The sequence below is a fragment of the Phallusia mammillata genome, chromosome 7 (genome assembly GCF_965637545.1).
Source record: "Phallusia mammillata chromosome 7, kaPhaMamm4.hap1.1, whole genome shotgun sequence".
NCBI lineage: Eukaryota > Metazoa > Chordata > Ascidiacea > Phlebobranchia > Ascidiidae > Phallusia > Phallusia mammillata.
Window position 1 is genome coordinate 23,545,062 of NC_137258.1, and position 21,886 is coordinate 23,566,947.

General features: G+C 38.4%; 1 protein-coding gene across 1 annotated transcript in view; it reads right to left on the minus strand.

Moving 5' to 3' along the window:
• Nucleotides 1–21,886, minus strand: part of LOC145238750 (uncharacterized) — an 85,934-nt gene that overhangs the window by 19,478 nt on the left and 44,570 nt on the right. The window contains exon 9 of the mRNA XM_080102011.1: nt 21,183–21,234. Coding sequence (XP_079958137.1) covers nt 21,183–21,234 — 52 coding nt within the window. The remainder of the gene's footprint in view (nt 1–21,182; nt 21,235–21,886) is intronic.

The following is a 21,886-nucleotide window of genomic DNA, read 5'->3' on the forward strand; positions in this document are numbered from 1 at the left end:
CGCTTCATTGATAAATTATTCCTTTTTGAAATAGGTTTGCAATCCTTACACGATTTTCCACCAAATGAACCTTGTTCAAATAGAACAGACCTTTTAAAACAAGGTTTAATCATAGGCAATGAGTATAGCGTACGCAATTTTTTCTTGGATATGCGTATTTATGTGTGCTAAAAAAACTTGGGAATCGAATTTCAAAATCTGCCAAAAGGATCAAACGAGTGAAAACAATAATGTTTGAAGTGATTAAATGTCACCAACAAACCAAACGCGTTGAACTTTTTATTTGATCTTTTGTTGCGAACCTTGGGGATTTGAGATTACAAATAAACATTTTCCGTCTGTTCAACGCCGAAAGGTCGGTTGCAGACTTCAAAACCGAGTGCTGCAAATACCAACTTCCCTCCTTGAAAGTCAAGTGCACGGGGCGCGACGCGCAGCAAAGTCTGCGCACCTGCTTGAGACTATTTTTGTTGACGCAGTGACGTCATCAAAGGTTACGTACCGACAGAACAAGATTGTTGACAAACTGTCGACGTTTTAGGAGGCGAGGGGCCTTTGATGTTCGGGAGCAGATTTTGTTTGAAGTCTGCCCCCTCATCATGATAGACTGTGGCCAGCCCTAATAGTCGGCAGACGGATTAGAGTTAAGAGTAGAGAACAAGTGGGACGCATCAGGCTGACATTTTAATGTAAACAACTTTCACTGAGATTGATGTCTCGCTCGTTCCAGAGACATTCCAGTCTGGATGTGATCTTTTGTTCACTACAAATCGGCTGTCGTCTATAGGCCGCGTTTTCCGAACAAGTGTCAAGACTTTAATCTCTCAAGGGAATTTCGGGTGGAAAAAAACAATGGCGACTTCCTCGGATTATTGCAAAGGTTTTCCGGGCTTTGAATGTCCCCAAAGACCGTGATAAATTGATAAAACAAGGAAATTTGTCACACAACAACATGTCTGTGTGTGCTGCAACAAATAAAAGCATTTAATCCCTTGGGATGCAAAACAACTGCCTTTAAAAAACAGGTGTTTGCAATGCTGTGGTGACAAAAAGATGTACTTATGCTAGAAGCTGACCAAGGGGAACATAGCTAACAAAGCACAAACGACGTTTTAATTAATTGTGGTGTTCTCTACGGTTGTGTACAAAGCAGCATACTTCATCAATGTTAACCAAACAAAAATCGTTTCAAAACAGCACAACGCACGTATTTGTTTGACCTAGATACCACTTACAGTTTTTAAATAAAGACAACAAATAGATACGGCCAAACACAATAACTGTCCAAACCTTAGGGTCTAAATCAATAACAGACGGTGAATTGTAACTAGGTTATACGCTAAGTACCACGGTTCAGCGTAAAAGAAAACGATTTACCCAGCGCAAAGAATTTAAAGTGGATAACGGTCGTTCACTCTTTCTCTGCGGTTTTATCAACACTGACCACACCAGGTTACGTTGCAGATGCAATTCATCATGTCTGGAATGCCAAGCACCGTGTTCGCGCAACATATCATCATCGCACACTTAACGCATTGTTGTGCATACAACCTCTACAACACCAGCAATAGCCATAGCAACCACAACACAAGCACAGTTACAAACACAACACTCGTAAAGGGGGAGCGGTTACAGTAGTGTAAGCTCGGCACTCGAAGTGACCTATACCAACACACGCGTTTCCGATTCTCGCATTGCTTGTAGTGTATATGCATGCATACTGTATGTGGCCACAGAATTGCAAGTGACGTCATGATGCACGTGATAGTTTGTGGTCACGAGCTGTGTTGTTATGGCGATAAAGTGTGGGGATTCAGACTTTGTTTGACCGGTGGTCAGTGATTGGTCAAATTGGAAAATGCCAAACTATTGAATAAATTGTTTAATTTAGGTTGTTTTGTTTCGAATTCGTCTGGCAAACAGTGTGTTGATTTTTAAATGATTCCGTTTGTGACGTGACAGTGCAATTTTTGTTGGAATTAAAAAGGCAAGGTGATTTCACGTTTTTTGGCGTTTACGCTTATAGCGATAAGTATTGTGTTTAGAATACGATAAGTATTGTGTCCAAAAATGGTAAATTTAGATTATAATTGCAAGCTGTAGTGATGTGGTTTACTGTTGAATCTAAAATCAGCCGCAAAGTCACGATTTTAACCCATAGATGCTTCATATATGACCACAACAAATTTAGAAGTATAACCACAACATATGCTTGCAAGCCAAATTCGACTTTTTAACGTGATTGTGGTGAATCACATGGTTGTGTACCCCGTGTGCAAAACCGGCTGCAGCAAACAAGACAATTATCCTCATTTAGTTGTAATGCCAACGGCTATAAGAGAGATTGTATCAAAGTGTTGAGATTTTGCCTGCCACAGATAAAGTTAGACAGTGCGTACAACGTACAACGACCAAAATACCCCTTGATACCGTCGGGTAGCACAAAAACAAACTTTTGATTTTTACATACGTGCTACGTTGTGATTATCAACAAAAAACGTGATTTTTTTAGTTTTTCAAATAGTTTATGGCACAATAATTACTTGCATTTAAAGTGGTATTATATCGTAGGGATCCAAAAACAAAATCGAGGTCTTTGTGTATTGAAAACTCGTGTAAAAAATGAAATTTAGGTTGTAATGTCGTATTTGTAACAGATAAAGTCGTACGCCCGCACATGACCTTCATGCCACTTGGTGTCCTTGAAGGTCATTGAACCTGTGCAGCAAGATAAGTGTTTCACGACCAGTGTATCGTGTTACTTGAGCGGAAACGACGGGTTCAACACAGGCATGGGTAACGCACGACCTTTTATTGCGGCAAATTAGATTGTGGGGAGAAATAAAGAGGAATCCTGTAAAACCTCAATAACATGTTTTTCTGTGTAGGGTAAAACAATCAAGAAAATCATAGTACACCAGGCCAATTGAAGGCGTTATACCGAATCTAGCATTCCCATATGGCAAGACACAAATGAAAAATCTAGCCTGCGGTGGGATTCGAAAATAAATGTTTTCTTGATATTGATTTTTTTTGTTCTGGTTTGTCATAATCCTCAACAATAATAGCAACAAAATACTGTTCTCCGACAGAATGAAGAAGCAAGAATAGAAGAAACAATTTAAAAACGTTGGTGTCGCTGACAGATTCAGCAAATCTTTTATTAAACAAACCCATGTGTACAATCCCTAAAAATATACACCTGAATTTTAACTATAACGACTGAAGCTTTAAAGAAGTGAATTCATAATTTGGCGGCGTAAGTGAATTTTAAAACAGTTAAAGAAGCCATTTGTTGTCGAATAACAGATCGAGTTGTAAATCAATCGATTCGCGCGTTCCATTTACCAGCGTTTATTGCGTCACAATTCCCTGCGGTTTTCGCGCATATGACAATTGTTGTGTGGATTAGCGACAACAGTCACTGTTACGTCACAAGCGCCCTCTTTCACGTCATAATCGCACATGGACAAACAGTGAAAAATACGAAGTCGCGTCGTAAAATTCACGATCACCGACAAACGCAACAAATACGTTCGATTCTTGAATTCCGGTAATATTTGAGGCGACGCGCGCGTTTTCTTCCGGTTTCAGATTTTCTCCTGGCGTGAAAATATTTGTTCGAAATCAACAATCAGTGACGTCATAAACGATTTACGGCAGGTGCCGAGAAGATTGAGTTTGTGGGTTTTGACAAACATTGTCTCTTAGACGGGAAATTGAAATGAGTCAAATTTAAAAGGTTCGACCGTACGAAGCTGGTTAAAGTTTTCAAAATAAAACAATTTTATACAGTTGAGAAAACCATATTGCCTTTGTAGAGGCTAGTTGATACTTCGGTCGTTTTAACCAATAGTGCCTCGTGATGTTTTGTTATAACTTCAAATGTAATAACTTCAAAAATAGTCCCAAATGTACAAACCCAAAGAGAATTTTTAGAACCAAACAAGTGTTTACCCATAACTTCGATAAATGACCTGACCTTATTTGAAACACGGCGTTAAAAATTTGTGACAATGCCGGGTTGCTACTAAAACGCATTCCTTTCTATTAAATACCTTCTGTCGATTTCCGCCAACGAAAACGGCCAGTTACCAGAATAGGTCGTAGGAAAACAGACAGCAAATGTCGTTTTGTGGCAAATTGTTTTACCCTTGAGACAGTTAACGGGTGTGTAGCATATGGGGGCCTTGTTACCTGGTTTTTACGTAATAACGATCAACGTGACAGACAAGCAACTGAATTATACCTGACGTTTTCGTCCCATGTGGCTTGTTACGTAAATAGCTGTGCCCGATAAGATTAGTGATTTTGACCTTTTCTAAACGTGACACACTAATAGAAAATAGAACGCGTCATATTACCGGCGAGAATGGAAATTTTTAAGCCTTTTCGAACGAGAAATTCCGCTCATAAAACAGTCATAGTACATAATACAAAACCGCTAAGGAATTTTTATGATCTTCGCCTTAAGGCCCGATGTGTATATTTGAACCAAGCTTATGACAAAATTCTACACAACGAAAGAAAAAATACCAGATTTACTGTTTCGATCTACCAAATTGACGTATTTCGAAGTTTAAATTCCACAACATTTACAAAACCCAATGTTCAACACATTAGGTCAAAAAGAATCAACCGGATGTACAATTTTGTCATAGAATGTCTATTGCACCAAAAGCTTAGGGTATATAAGCTATTGCTGCCAGGCATAATATCAACTTTCTAGAGCTCTTCTGGCAAATTTTGTTTTTATTCCGACGTTTCGACGTCCTATACAGGTCGCCTTCATCAGGGTAAATAACACTGAATGGGTTATCTTTAGTTCCTTATTCAAATAGAATGGCACAACATGAAACGTATCAATTACTTGTATCTAATATCTGATATGAGAGAAGTGTTTCGTCTGGGACTAACCACCGCTTAGGTCGGCTTGCTGATTCGTCATTTATAACCAGACATTAACTTCAAGGCATTCTCTGTCGGCGGAAAGATGATTCAGACCTTATCAGCCGAAACACGAATTACTGAAGAATGTGGGCGTTTGCGTTTCCATACAAATCAGGTGTATTGATTTGATTCATTAAGTTAACAAGTCATAGCACTTATTAATGTTAAAGGGTGTTTAACCAAGAAGTGGGCGATTTCGTAGAAATTTATTCAGTGCATTTCGGCACTAACTCAGGTATAGTTTGGTTTTAACCAATACATTAAGCGTACAAGTCATTGGTATCCAAAAAGTCGTGAGATAACTTAAAAATTGGAGGAATTTTCCAAACTACTACAATTGTCAATGTGTCATCCAGTCAAAAGCTACTCTGCGATCAAGGTTTTGACATAAAATCTCCAACTACTTTTGGAAGTTACTTCTCAATTATTATTAAATGTGCAAAACAATGTCCCTCGGATAAAAAAGTGTGCGTAAACGTTACAAATTTAAGCGACATTGTTTCCAGTTGCTGTCTGTAGTTCTAGTTTAGAGTCAGTATTTAAGAACTTTATTTTTTCGACATAATGTTTTGTGTGCCCAAAACAAACCAAAGCAACAAACAATTTTTTACCATCTTTTGTGTTTGCTTGCAGCGATCTAGGTCTTATTCATACACCGCTTCGAGCTTGTGTGACCTCGGTATCGGATATTTATTGTTGTCCGGCATACACCGGTTACGACGCAAGCTTATCAGCGCATACGATCTTCTCCAGCAAACAAGAGGCAACAGATAAGTTGTGAGGCAACCGGATAAACTCTGAAGCAAAACATGATCGGCCCATATCCTACCTACAGCAACGTTTGTTTGTCCATAACATGGTGAGTCCGTTAAAGTACACGTAAATGTATTTGTTCGTGTTTTGTTCACGTAAAAGTGTTTGTTGGGTGGAAATTTTGTTTGAAGCTTTTCAAAGTACAGGGTGTAACAGTCATAGTTTGTTACACGTATTTTATTTGTTTTTAGGCACACGCGGCTCTTGGATCGAACAATTTTAGGTGGATTGGTTGTTATGTTCCACTTCCAGTATTATATAAAGTATTTTGTTCCAATTTAAAGATTTATTTATGGGATCAGCCATAGAGCAATCATGCAGACCAGTGATCACGGCACACTCATACAGAAATATTTTTTGGTGACTTTTTGTACAAAAAAATCAGAAAAATCAGATTGATTAACTGAATTAAGTCTGTTTAAATTCAAATTGACAATCGACTAATTGACAACCAACGTTTAATTGTCACAGAAGATGCAAAGCTAAATCGATTTTTCATCTGCCTGTTGATGTAAACCAGGTAGCCACGAAACCTCCCAGTGGTGCAACAACGACAATCAAATTGGGATTAGGTCGAGCACAGCCTTCAATGCCCCACATGTTTGAAAACCGACCCAGATGGCAAAACAAGTATCACAAATATTAGGACAGTAAAAGATGCACAAACATAACAAGTTGACAACAGCGTTTTGATCACAAAGTTCGTGTTTTGCAGATTACTTTTATAACGTGTTTGTACATATTTGCAACGGAGTATATTTCACATTTTAACATCTGCAGCTAATGTACGCAGCAAATTGTAGAGAAGCATTGTTTGAAAGTTGGAATTGCATTGTTTCTTTTCTTTTTTCCCCCGCTTGAATTCGTTACAAATTTTTTGCATTAAAGTTTTCACACCGCTACACAAATCAGGTCAGAAAACCAAAGTATGTGCTTTTATAACTATCCTATAGGGCCAAATAAGATTATTTAAAAACATTTCTCACTTGAAGTAAAAGGCAGACAATTGGCACTCTACTTTTAAACAGTAAAATTGCAACACATTAACGCAGTGTGCTCAAATAAGACCATCGCCAGCCCAGTGGCGAGCTAAACATATTCGATGGCAAATATTTATTGGTTGATCTCTCGTATTTCAGCTGTCACTCGCGTGCGAACGACGGTCACTTCGCAACGAAGTTTGACGCATTAAAATGCCACTGTCGGGCGTCTACTGGGTGTGCGGCGCCCCGAAAAGTTTGCCTTCAATATTGGTTAATAGCCTCGGCATTTGCTTACGGATTCCGACGCTTGCTTCTGTGCGCTGTTGCTGTTTGCGGTGGTCAGCCGTCAAAATAACACGCAGTGTGTCTCGAATTTATATTTGACTTCAATCAAATATCGACTTATAACCGTGGTATTCTAGTTGGACGAACAGGCGAAATATTTTTAGGTCGCAAATGAATGTGGAATTTATAAGGTCAGATTGTCGCTGAACATTTGACAAATCGGCTTTCCACCGGCGTCAGTTTACGGCGCCAAAGAAGGGATTATAGTATCGACAAAACGACGTGCTCAAATTGTGAAAATCTCAGACTAGTTCTGCAAGCCAATGCATTTACAAAATTAATATTTTAGCGAAGTAGTAAAAAACATCACTCAAAAAACCTATTAGGGTTCAGGAACGAAGAACAAAATTTCATTTGCTTTTTACAAACGATTTTGGGATTTTCCCTGAAATAAATCGCAGTAACAAAGTTATGAACCAGAAACTTCGTGACAACAAACATTTAATGCAAGTTCATGTCTTATAAAAATAGCACAGTACAATACCATTAGCAGTCATGTTGTTTTTATGACGGGAAACTCCTTGAGACGGTTCAACGGCCTTTCCCCTGCATTCGATACTAATCTTATTGTTGCTAATTAAGGCAATGGCGCCTCTGCGTTGTTGGATAACATCACGAGACGGCAGACTCTCGTAAAAGAGCTTATATCATCGCAACAGCAATCAACATAGAGATTATTAATGTATTTGTTTTTGCACAAGGATTTGTAATTGTGTCTATGGTTGGGATATACTACATTGAAACGACAAGAACAACAGAACAATGACCTCTAAGATCTTAGGGTAAATTTTAGGATTTTTATTATAATCGGTAAATGTCACAAACATTTTGTCACATGCATCAAGCCAAAAAATGATGAGTAGGCTGAAGACAGTGCACACTGTTTCGACCTATGATGCACTGGTGTCATAATTTGGTGCACAAATTTGTTTAAGTAACGTGCGCACACAAAAGCGTGCATGCGACAAACCAATTACATCAGCAGAAAATACAGCGACCTTATTTCCAATGTAACTATCGGCTAGCAATCCAACGAACACTACACGTTTTCCCATAACATCGTTTAGCATATTCATGTTACGTGAAATGCTGCACTTAAAGATCACACTGAATAGCATAGCTTTAAAACGTGACCATATATGGAGATGCTGAGCTTAGAGAGCTTGTGGTGATGTGAGTTATAAGATTCAGTGTGATGTGGTTAAGGAGTTGTTGCTACTTTAAAAAAATGGACTTGAATGATCTTTCTCGTGGTGCGGTTAGTCCAAAATACGGGAGTCTTAGCCTAAGTGGTTTAATATGTTTGAAATTTGCGCATTTTTAAGTTTGTGGGCAAAACGAATGTACCTTTTGACGTATGTAACTGGAAGTTGTTGACAATCCCAAACCACATAAAAGTACAAATCCGCTGATCGGTTTGATGTGGGCAATAATGACTCAAGATTTACTTGAATTTAAACTTATAAATACGCGTTTAAATGATCATTCTGGCCAAAAATATTCGGTTTACGTGACAAACTGAATTGCACTATCTTCCTGGAAAATACGTAAGTAATAAAAAAATACGATTGTAAGAACGAATTTGAAACATGAAATACTGAAATAATGCATGAAATACTGAAATAAAAAACAAAACAAAAAAAGCTTTAAGGCGCTGAAAAACATTCGGTAAAAAAAATCAGTCAGTTACCGATTCATGGAAATATATATTTTGTCTGTTTGACATTATCAGTTTCTAAATGCAATTTGAAGGACAAAAACGATGACTTGTAGAAAATGATTTTTGAATTAAATCCATGTTTTGCCCAAAAGAACCGAAAAAGGGCGGGAAAAGTTCAAAAATTCAAACCACGCAGACAATTTTAAACGACGCACGTTTAAACAAGTCAGGTTGGGATTACATGCAGCTGACGTCAACAATGGAAACAAACATTGTGGAACTTAATCCTTTTACATGGCGGAATTTGTTTATTGCGTCATAGAGCACAACACACGGTACGCGATCAGCATTTCTATCTGCGTGCCAGTCCACGTGCGCACTTAACTCTACAACCGCGATTTTTTTGCGAGTTTATTTCTACATTAAATAATTTATGAAGAGAGACAAATCACTTTGGGGTGCACAAATTTAGTGATGGAGGCGTGAGTTCGAATCCCACTTTAGACAGAATGTTATATTCTGACGAAGTACTCATTGTATTGCAGTTTATAAAGGTCCCTCAAGTTGTTATATATGCCGCAACCATAAAATAATACACAAAGTAGAAACAATAGTACAACAAAAATCAATACCTTACCAACAGATTGGTCTGACTAATGATTTTGTTTGTTCTATTTTATTGCCTCATTTGTAGGGGAAAGGTTTACATTACAACCAAAGCAGTTTGAACGTTAGGCACGAGACCGCTTAAAAATTAACAAAAAAACAAACAACACTTGGAAAGTTACCCACCAACGCTAAAACAAAACGTGATTTCAAATTTTACGACCGAAAAAGATGTTTGTACAGTAGGTGTATACACCAAATGCTACCTTTGGACTTTAAGCAGATTTTATTGTGGTTCGTTCGTGTTGTAAATCGGGTGGGAAATAAATAGTTATTAAGTTGTAAGTAGTATTTGTTGTTCGGTGTAACGGGAAATTAAATAGGTGAAAGGTTAACCAGGGGCAAATCACTGCATTCTTTGTTTGCAAACATCCCGTATGTGAGGTTTTAATTCGTTACAGCGAAATGAGATGGCACAGGTGTTGTTAGAGTCAAGGAACAATTCTATCACTGGTAAGTGTTCGTTTTTTTGCACCTTAAACCTTTTTAGGAAACTGTTTTTTGTCCTAACTTTTGTCATAAGAAACTTGAATGCGAACAAAGTCAGATAAATTAAAACAAAAAATGCTAATTGACTCTCGGTGTCCAATTTCAACCACACAAAATCTCCAAAACGAAGTTTTTTTCATAACAAACCGATGTCCCAAGAGATACCAAATCAACAGAGGTAATATAAAAAAAAACACCCTACTACCGTCATATGTAGCGACTCCCACACAAATCTGTCAAAACAAGGACGTGACAGAAAACACGATCTTTGCTCCAAAAGAGCATCGTCCATATGCTGCTAATGGGCCGTGTCATATTTTCCCGGTCTGTTGCGACGAAGCCCCTGTTTTCGAGCACATTTGTGTCGGTGGAAGCCAGCGAAGACGTCAAGAGCGACGCATAAAAACGTGAATCGGCTTATTACTGTGACAAGGTCGCACCACAAACACAAATTGTAGATCACAATCTCAAAAGAAAACCACGCAGACCAAAGGGCGGGTGGAATACGTGAAAAACAGCCCGGGAGGGAATGTCCTTTCCCGGCGTCGATTCTAAACTCATTACAGTGTTTTTAAGCACGAAGCTACGGGGTCATACGGGTTCGTTGTGATTGTGTGTGATCTCACTGACAGCTGCTGCTAGATAAAGAATGCCGAAAGCACGCGCCTGCTCGACGTGCTAAAATGGAGTTGTGAGCGATTGGTGCTTGTTTTTGGCCACTTCAGACTGTCCGATTCGCCTGTTATGTGGTCGACTATTGAAGGTCACACAAACGCGGGTTAGAGCACTAAACCCATTTGACACAACTGGATCAGAAGTTAGTCACTACTCCTGACATACTTTGTCAGAGTGCCAAGGTGCTCTTCCACCTTCGTTGAACTGTCGTCAGGTTATCGTTGAGCATGGAATCAACAGGTTCCAAAACATCGTCTTAAATCGTCGTTAAACGCTTGTTATACGATGTGCAAAGTAAGTGGCACCAAGGACGTTCACAGTAAAGTGTAAACACAACAAACAGGTGGTGACTTGTTGCTCCCTCCCAGGAGCTTGCTTAAAACGAAACTACCGCCCTTGGAGAGGGTTTGCAGACAGAAATAAAACTTCTTTACCTGAAATACTACTCGGTGACGTCAATTGAAAAGCAATCAAATTTGACGAGTGGTGTGTAAGTTTAGTTGAAGAATTCGCTTGAACGAATAAGTTAGGTTTGACATTTAAGATGAAAATGTCACCGTCGATAGGTCAATCGAGTACGAATGATTTGTTGTGACAAGCGCAATGACAGGTGGTTCATTTGTTTCCATTCACATGTACCAGAAGCTGGCAAAGATGCCTATCACCACCAACAACGTAAGGAAGGTTTAAGTTCGGCATGCAGCAGCTAACTGTCAAATTTCGCTCTAACTGTTAACATATATTTTTCGTCACCTTTTTAGCAACCAAATCTAACAAACAACATATACATTATCATGCAATTTTTCCGTCCATTTTGTCACCACAAGTTCTTGTGTGTGTTTTGCAGCAATAGTTGCCGGCAAAAAAATCGACCCGGCAAAGGTCCAAAAGTCCACCTATTTGCGCAAATAATCCTAAATCCCGGCGGGAAATCCGGTAAAAAGATCGACAACCGATGTCAGATAGTAACCGGCCTTTGGACAGGTGCTCGTGCATCAAGCAGCATTTCGAAACTTTTACGTGGTCTCTATGGTCTGAACCTAATCTGTGGAGGCCCGGTTCCACCCAGCTCTCATTTGTCAGCTGAGAAAACGCACAAATCCGTCCGCCAGGCCACCCACCGAAGTCTGTTTGAAGCGCAGAAAAGGTTAGCCGCAGTGCCTTAATGACGAACGAGCATAGGATGATTTTGTTTATACTTGTTCCTGCTTGTTGACGTTTCAATACCACCCGCTACTTTTTGTTTGCAAGTTAAAGTAATGCGGTCGCTTTTTTGTTGATGTTGAACCTCCACTAAAAGCGGGATTTGAACCAACGCCCTTTGGAGTACCAGGGGATAAACTAAATTTGTTTGCATTCGTCTGGTTGTTGACGTTTCAAACCGACCACGAGACTCAAAAGTAAAAGAAAACGATTGTTCTCAATGATAACAAAAGCCGCTCCTTATGGGGTCGGGGTTTAAACTCCGATCAAGAACTGACTTGTTTTTCATTACCTTCTGTTTTAAATGAACCCATTCATGGTGATTTGCTGGTGCTTGGTTGTTGACGTTGGGAAGACACCGCAAATTTTCAGACGCAGTATTTCAAAGCATGTTTAAACCGGGCTTCGAACCACCAACCTTTTGATTTATGATCGACCAATGTTTGTTTGTTTTTGTTGGTCCAAAATTTCCCGGAGTTTGTTTGAAGTTTTCCTGCCAAAAAGTGGCTGATCTTTATCAATTCAAAATCCATTAGCTTCAAAGCGTTTCCACCTTAAATTATCAGTTTTTTCCACGACATTGCGGGAGGTATGTTTACAGTTTGAAAGGCAAAGCCCGGTCTAAGAATGTTGTTTACAAGTAACCAGGCAATTTTGTAAGATTAAAAACGTCTGGTAACGGAAATCAAATGACAGTGAATCATTAGATTGACTTCGATTGACTCCAAGTGAACTTGAGTTTTTTGGGACTTTAAAGGCGCAAAGTTGATGCATTTAAGGAGATTGCTCAAAAAATAACGAGAGAATTACCTACTGTCAGAAAACTAATTGTTTCATTATTAAATGTTATTCGATTCTTTAAATGCGTATTTAATTAAATGCGACCCATTGCCACTAAAGCTGAATAGACTGTATAACCGAGTATTGCTCATCCAGCAGTTTTATTGTAAACAATCGACGTTTCTACGTCCTATACAAGACGTCTAAATAGACTGGTTGGATAGATGGTTGATAAAAAAGTGATTTTATAAAGATGTGCGTTGTTTACGATGAAATCAGGCGATCAACACTTGACACAACTCGTATAAACGACCACAATTTCACGGTTGAGTATAACAAAGTAAAAATTTATACCACAGGTTAGCAGGTGGCACTTACCCGCCAAAGCGAGGGGGTGCAATGTGCTCCCCCAACGATACGCGGTTTTGCAATTTCAAGTTCACCTTTTACGAATTACACGCCTGGTAGCGTTCTACAATTTACGAAATCGCCACCTTTGCAAGAAATGCCGTACGTAGACGTGTTCGATCATCCAAATAAACCACTTCCTGTCCCATGATCGCGCCGTAGACGCACGAAACGACGCACAAAATAGTTTATGGAAAAGATCCGGAAACTGCAAAGATTTCAGGCTTCCTGGCATTAAACTTGTTATGCTTTGGTAGCAGAGCGGAAATTGTATTTGAATAAACTAAAACAAAGCGATGTTGGGGGGTAAATAATTATGCAGCAGTTTCGCAGTATTTGAATGTTTGTTTTCTTATCGTTTCCAAAATCAGTAAAAAGGAGAAAATTGGCGTTCCGGAAATGACAAGTTCCGATTATTTCCAAGTATAAAGCTTAAGAATTTGTTGGTTTGTTTTACGACGAAATTAGAGAAGAACAACATTTCTACGCAACATATAGGAAGCGGAATCTGCTATGCGGCGGTGCGTGGAATTCATGGCTGGGTTGCTATGTTTCCTGAAAACTTTACTAGTTACGTTTGTTCAGTGTTCCCGAAAACGGCCATGACATTCCGATGGATTGGAAAAATAACACAGATTTGATTTCAAAACAAACAAACGGTTTCAGTGATGTTTTGAACAGAAACATGTTTGTCCTTTGTAAATATTTTGTTTTTCTTCTTCGGTTGTGCGGCAATGATTTTGCAAGTAGATATTTTAAAATCTAAAACTATCAAAAGGGCGACTCACTTAGATTGTTCCAATTAAAAGAGTTTTCAAAACATCTGCGATGTATATTTAAAATTTTGCTATGACCACATAATTCACAAGATAAATGAAAAGCACAATTTTAACGAGCTAAATTCTCTATATGTCCGAAAATCTTAAATCAGGAAAAACCTTTGGGTTAAACAGAACATCTGTGAATTTAAACCGATAACCTTCACATTAAACAAATACTTTATAAAAGCGTCAGATCCAACAGAAAACAAAAACTCCATCGAAACAAACATAACACTTTATTTCACACCAATCCATGTAAAAGCTTCAACGGCGCTTATGTTGTAAACACGAACCGTTGTAGAACTCAAAACCCATTATTTTCTTGGTCTGCAGGTGCAGAAATAAAAGGCAGGGAACATGAAAGAAGACAGCAACAAGTAAATGTATTCGACTGACAAGGAACCGTCAATTTCAACGACTCTGGTTAAGAGAAAAGTTGCGAGAAACAAATAACTTTGGTCACTTAAGCTCAGAAAAGAGGTTTGGTTCGTATACCCTGAAAGTTTTGCCCAAAATAACGGGCTCGTTTTTTCCAGGTGCGAGTTATGGAAAGGTTTTTAAGGGAGCGAGTACCATAACATCAACATGACATAAGAGCAATTCTTCGTGGAAAACGAGGGAACTTAGAGATGATTCACGCCGGAATTTCATTGTTTGTGATGTCACAAACGAGGCATTATGCTTGTTATTGTTTAAAGTCTCAATATTTTTCACCAAGGATTGTTGCTTGTTTTTCAGCTTAAACGCTGTTTGCCCGAACAAAAAATCGTCCTGACCTGTTTTGAAAACGTCATTTTTTGTTTTGTTCAAGTAGAAATGTTTCTGGTTGTCAATTAGACCATGATGGATAACCCTCCTCAACATTTTGGTGGCTTTATGACGTAACAACGGCGACGGCATGACGCTATGTTAATTATGAAGTCTGCTCGTTTGCATTGTGATAGCGTTTGATATGCAAACATGCAAAGATCTGTACAAGATATATTGCAAAAAATGTAATATTAACTGCATAAAAGATCAAAATTTCATTTTTTGTAACATTTTTAAAAACACGCTGTTTGCACGGTTCACTTCAAGCAAATAAAGAACAAAAGTCGTACAAATAAAACGCACTTTTATGGTAGCACAAATCGAATGGATTAAATTCTTGATTCAGATCATAAGATCACGGGTTCTAACCCCGTCTTGATGCTAGCGGATCTTTGTATGAACGAAATGTCAGATCAACATCATGAACCAATCTAACATTCACCAAAAAGGGGCGTAACCAGAGTTTAATGCGTTATTAATTATTGCTGTCATATAATGAATGCTCTAATGGAAATGTCGACAAATATGGATAACAGTGTAAGCTTCACTGGAGTGTAAACAATTCACTATTTGTTTTAATCTAAACTGATCTCCATAAGTAAGCTCCATATGACAACATTGCAGCTAATATTGATCGAATAACCCAATGAGTGAAAATTGAATAGAAATGAAATTCAACATTTGAAGATAGTTTTGCAAATTACATGGAGCCTAGCGCCAAAGAACAGCTCTCTTTAAGACAAAAGGGTGAAATGTTGTAAGTTAGTTTCAAAATTCGAAAACCACTTACATTTTCCAGCAAGACAATACATAGCCGATTATAGCGAGAAAAACATTTAGCTTAATCTTAATTCTAAAACAATGCAGTATTTGTCTTAAACTAATTGTCGATTACAAACAAAGCCAATAAATTTAAGTTAAAAAATGAAGTCATTCTTTCTCAGATACATACATTTCACTTCAATAGCATTATCAGTATCAGCAAACAAGTAGACAAGTTTAAAAAAAAGTTACGTTGAAAGACACGTTTCGAGCAAAAAAAGCGTGAAAAAGTAATTAATGAATGTTAACTGCTCGTATGGATACAGATATCTCAGTCTAATCTGTATACGATGTAAACACTTGGGTGTGTTGACCGGATGAAGATAAGGCGATAAATCCGAGCAAATCCCTGCTCCGGATATGCGCGTGCACGCACACACAACACAAGCTCATGCGCATACATGTGTGTGCGTTTGTTTACAATGTTGCTGTGTATATGATACACCCATGACCATGCCGTCGAGAGTCGAAAACATGCAAGGCTCGCTGTGAAGGAATGCTGCTAGAGTAGCGAAAATAGCGGAGTTTTACGAGTCTGAGCACCCAGAGATAATGCCAACCTCAAATTACTGACAGCTTCCGGATGCAGGTGACTCACCATATAAAAACGTGTTTTGTGTTGAACCTGAGAAGTGGTTTAAGGGTTGTTATGAAGTTTAGGAATGTCGGTTTGAAAATGATTGACAACTCGTTTTTTGTGCACAATTTGGGAATGTGCTTTTGAGTGTAAAAACTGTAAATTTATACAATCCCCAAATCTACTCACAAAATACAAATGCAAATTAACTGTGAGGGCAAGATTTGACTTGTGCAAATAGGTTTGTATTGTGTAAAGTTACTAAAATCATCTTGCGGATAAATTTTCGAACAACTACTGATGACATCTTGATATGTTGTCGAAACGTTGCAAATCAACGATGTATTTTTGTAGGAAAAATATTTTTTATCCCGGCAAAGGACTCGTAAATTCACGACAAACAAAGTTCACTCGCATAAATATCTTGACACAGAAGCAATTTGCTCGGTAAAATTCCTAACTAAAAAAGCCGGATTTGGGCAATCGAAAAACCGTCAGAAATTTGCAGAGCTTAAAATGTCAACCTTTTTTTAAAAAAAGACAAAGATAAATAACAGTTGAAACGCACCTTACTTGGACGCGATCAACACCAAGAAAAGAACAAACATTCTGACCTGAGCAGCCGTCCTGGCACGTGTAATGACAGATTATTGCCCTAAACCCGCCCATAATCGGTAGTAAACAGAGAAATAGTCGCTCGGAGTGCTCAAAGTGGCGAAGGTCTTCCAAAACGGAAGTGATTTGGCGTTCAATTTGAAGGTTACACGTGTACGGTTTCCCCTACAACACTGTGCAATCGATATTGTTTGTTTGCCAACAGAAGCGAATCCAGGAGCTAAAACGCAAGCTTTTCCAGTTATGCAGGTGTGAGGATGAAGTGATGTAATACGTGTTTCCATTTAAGCTCACAAACCATCTACCATAGCTGATGTGTTTGTTTATAGCGAAAACAATGCAGTAGAAATTCACTGCTCAAGAGATGATATCTACTTAATGTTAAATATAGAAATGATGCGACGCGTGTCTCCACATGATTTTTTACGCATCGACACGACTAGGTCCTGCTGTTACTTTGGCTTCTTGTGTTTGTTTACTACAGGAAACTCACGGCGCAACAAACTTTCCATTGAATATTAAAAAGTATGTTTTGCATTGTAGTACTGTACGGGTATTCCCAACAGTGAGAAGGTTTTACATAAACTTGAATTGATGTTTTTTTACGCCCTGGCAAAAACTCTTCAACAACAATAAAAGTCAATCGAAAATACATTATGTACGACTAACTGCAAGAAACGTGACGTCAAAACATTGTGACTTCAGCGCAAGTTGAAAATTTTGAAAAGGTTAAACGAAAACCACCGCAGGTGCAGAAATAAAACTTGTCCAAACGAGGGTTATTGCAAATCCTGATTTGCATTCAAATTACATCCAGAAAACAATCAGCCTGATTCGACCTCGACAAAGTTCAAAACCTCAAACGTCGCGCGCCAAAGTGGTAGTGGGGGGAAGCAATCTGTCAATTCAAGAATCAAATAATCGAAGCTTTCCCACGCCGCGGTGTTTTGGCGCCGAACACTATAGAATTCTTATCAGCGATAAGCTTTCCCGAATTGGAAAGCAATCGAACGGGGAGAGCAAAACAAATTCGGCTCTCGAGATCGGATTCCAAAACTTAAACAGCGTCGCGCGGACGCCATTGTGACGTCACAGAAGAGAGCCACCGACGTCGAAGTGATCCTGCAATTACAGCGCGCGCGTTGGGTGGCAGAGGCCAAAGTTCGTGCACCGGATGCAAGGTTTCAGCGATGCAGGGAAACAAGCCACAAAAGGTGGTGATTGTGATTTATCCCTTTGCCGATGCAAAGCGATATTAACTGTACAAGACCACGCAAGGCGCTGTTTTGCCTCTTTAGGCGTTGATCCCGAATTGAAGGTTGTATTTTTGTCACATTTAAGGTGTTATTATCTCCGCTCCCACGCTCTAATGATGGTGTCTGCAAGAGTAGTAAGTGCCAAAAGTTCTTCAGAAAGTCAAAGCCCAAAACGCGAGATACAATTTGGTGCAAACAGGACTTTTGAGGTAAAGAAAGAAACATTGCATTTGAACTTTACAAACAATGTAGACCAGTTTACAGTTAGTTTTTGAAAGTAATTTGTTGCCTTTCCGGTCTTAGCGAAATCTATAAGCGACAACAACCGCAAAACTGTAAAAACTGGTCCAAAAAAGTCAACATATAGAATGATGCAAACTGCAAACAATTATACAGCGATATCAGACCATATACTCTATAACGTTGTGCCTCACTTCTCCATGTCTTGTTACTTGCAAATTAACTTCACAAATTTGTAACTTGAGAAATTGATACAGGTTAAAATCAGACAAGAAAACGTGACAAATTTTTATCGCCTTACCTCGCGAGCCCATTTCAAACATCTCCAACTTGACTTCCTTTGGGGCTTCGATTTTTGCATTTAATAATCCAGTTTTGCCAAAACAGCATTAAAAAGTTGACGAACATGCCATTACACAAGACCATACAGTCTTCTATATGATGTAATAAGCATTGTTTGTGGATGATAATTGATACACAATCGGCTCGGGTGTATATCATTGTTGCCATTTCACATAGGACACGATTTAGGCGTTGAAATCTATTACAAGCCTTCCAACTTTCACGAAGATATTTACCTATGGAAATTCGACGCTACGTCATCGACAGACGTTGTAACATTTCACAACGAAACCTTTAGTTGAATGTTGAAAGTTGATTGGTTCAACAAAGACTCATTTTAAAACGCTATTTTCCCGCCATAAAAAACACATATTAGAACTTCAGATCCAATGATTCCCAAAAGGTTATTGTTTGAAGAAAAAAATTACTGTAAGAAATTCTGTTAAGCAACATTGGCCGGTGATGTCTTGAAGTAGTGGACATTTTTTTGATGAGCGTGTTTCGATTCTTATTCAAATAGAAGGCCGAATTTGATTGGCTGCTTCTATGTGGCTCGTCTAAATGCTGATTGCGATTTTTGTGCAAGCTCCGGAGCAGAAAAATTTGGACGATTTGCAGTTGGGAAGTTGGAAAATAAAGATAAGTTTTCTTTCACTGTCTGTCATACTTGAATATTTTTATGGATGACAAATTTGGGTTTTGGAAGAGTTGACATACCCAATAACTCACGTATGTATTTCTCTAAGACAAAAGTTGTTTTTTGCAAAGCTGAATGTTAAAAGATGTTGCTTACCAAAGTGTACCAAATATCGTATGTAAGTAGTTCTATAAAGTTCAATGGACACAATGCTTAGGTGCTTTTGTGCAAAGCTGAATTAAGATGGTGCAACAAAAAAAAACCTAACCAAATGCATTACAGTTGCACGGGCATCTCCATTAAACCAGACCGTTGAATTATTGATAACATGGCGAGACAGGAGCAATTTCCATCTAACAGGGAGATCCTATGATAAGGTCACAAAAGTAAATACCTAAATGCATTCCTAATTAATTCCAAACTATCTATACTCAGTGACATAAAGCAGATGGTAGAATGCTCGGAATTTGAAACATCTTAGAATTTAGATTGCAACAGTCAATGGCAACAACACGTTAAAACCAATTGTAAGTTCAAAGGCAATACGGCAAACTGGTTACGTGACTGAAGGTCTTCGTGACAAGTTAAACGTTTTACATAATCCAGACCTCTACAGTCTGTTTACTTTCACGTGGAAATACGTAGCGTTGTGCAAGAAAAAGAAGGCGAATGTAAAAACGTTATCATCGCAATCACGACAACACTTGTGAGTTTGTAAGACAACCACCCAAACCTCGCTACTTGAAGTTGTTTCAAGTCTGACCGCTGTGTACGACGTTACGCAGACACTAGTTAAGTGGAAAGGTTTAAATTTATCCTTGTTGGTAATGTTTGGATGATGGTCACGTGACAATATGCCACAATGCTTATGACGAAAGGTAAGCGAATTTTTGACCCGCAAAAGTGAACCAGAATTTTATAGACACAACAACAACGATTCCACTGTCGTTAATATCAAACTATTTTTGCGCATTTGCCGAACATATTCCCAACTTCAAGAAACCTTTCGTACGAAAAACAATAACTCCGTATCGAAACCACGAAGTTGTATCACAATAATGGCCACAATGGAGTTATACTCTGGTGTCAATCAACTGTCGTATGTTGCCAGTTTACACTCATGTTGTTCAGTGTTTTCAATGTAAGTATTTGTAATCGACCGCGATAAGCCGAATACAATGGTGTCGCTGTTACGCTGCAGGTCAATGGGGTGATAAGCAACCACAGAAATTCGGCGAGTCTGCAAAATGTTCACCGCATTTCTATAATGTTTGACTGACTGCGGTTTTGTTGGTTGTTGATCGAGTTCCGAATACACACTCGAAACAAAACCTAGCTTGTAATCACACGGCTACAAAACCGATCAGAAAACATTGTTTTCCTGTATTGCCAGGTGTGATGAGCTCATGGGTTGCTTAAAATACTTTTCATTATTTGTTGGCAAACTTGACATCGAGAATACAAAGTTCGCAATTCAAAGTTTGAAACTACACAAGCCATTTCCTACCTTGCTATACCACATCAAGATATTTAACTCCAACGTGTTTTTTTTTAACAGTCACACAAATTAAAGTAACAGGCTAAATAATAAGTATCTCGGATAGCACAACTGTTAAATAGATTAGCTACACAACTAACATATTTGTCACTTAGTTTTACCTCATTTTTAACATCTAACTTTATAATAAAAAACAATAAGTCATTAATCAATAGACATCATGATCGTAGACAAAACCAATATAGGGCTTCATTTTCCTAACTTTATAAGTAGCTTGTTTGGTAAAGTTTAGATAAATGAGCATTGCACTTAAGCTCTAAATCACATCCTTATTTTACTCCTGTTATCACATTGGGTTCCACAAAATTCGAAAGCAAAAACAAACACGTGGTCCTGACTGAAATAAATCTGCTTGCAACATTTACTCCACACGCAAACATATATAGGCAGACTTGTATAGGACGTCGAAACGTCGGAATAAAAAATACATTTGCAAGAAGAGCTCTATAAACTTGATATCATGCCTGGCAGCAATAGCTTGTATATATAGGCGGTACAGAACATTTCTACGAGGAATGTAACTTTCACTCACCAAGGGCTTGTCGAGCTTCATGTTGGCACATTTGTTGAGGACGTTCAGTCGTCTGTAAATAAATTCGAGACAATTAGATCTTAGAGTAGTCGGAAATATACACAAGAAGTGCAAGAGGTCACCGGTTCAAATCCCAAAGATTTTTTTAAGGCGGCCTAGTTTTGATAAATGTAAGATAAACTCCGACGTGCCAAAACGTTCCTTGCCGATAAAGGTTGGCTAGTTTGTTATTATAAAAAGTTTTGGGGCAAAGTAGCAATAATAGATCGGATAAAATAAACAAAACAGATAAAACCGCTTTGATGGCTTCAGCGTTTTTGTGTATTTTTTTGAATTAAATTTTGATGTGGTAATAATACCACCTAAAATAACGTAGACAATCGTAATATTGTGTTGACTTTTTGTTGTTTATAGATAAACTTGAAGTCATTTTTTTCTAAACACATCGATTTTTTGTGAACAAGTTGGAGCTTTTTAGTGTTTTTTAATTACTGGCGTTCGATTAAATGCCAGAATTAAAGCAAGCGTTATGCAACGGTTTTTGAGCCCAGTAGGAGTCAAAAGGCAGCTGCGATGTTATGTAACAAACCACGTGGCATAAGGGCAGGTGCAAGACTTGGTCAAATCCTATCAAGCGTTTCATATAAGTGGGCGAATCGAACATCTGATTTTTTCTGGGAATTCACACAAGTTTCGAGAGCTTG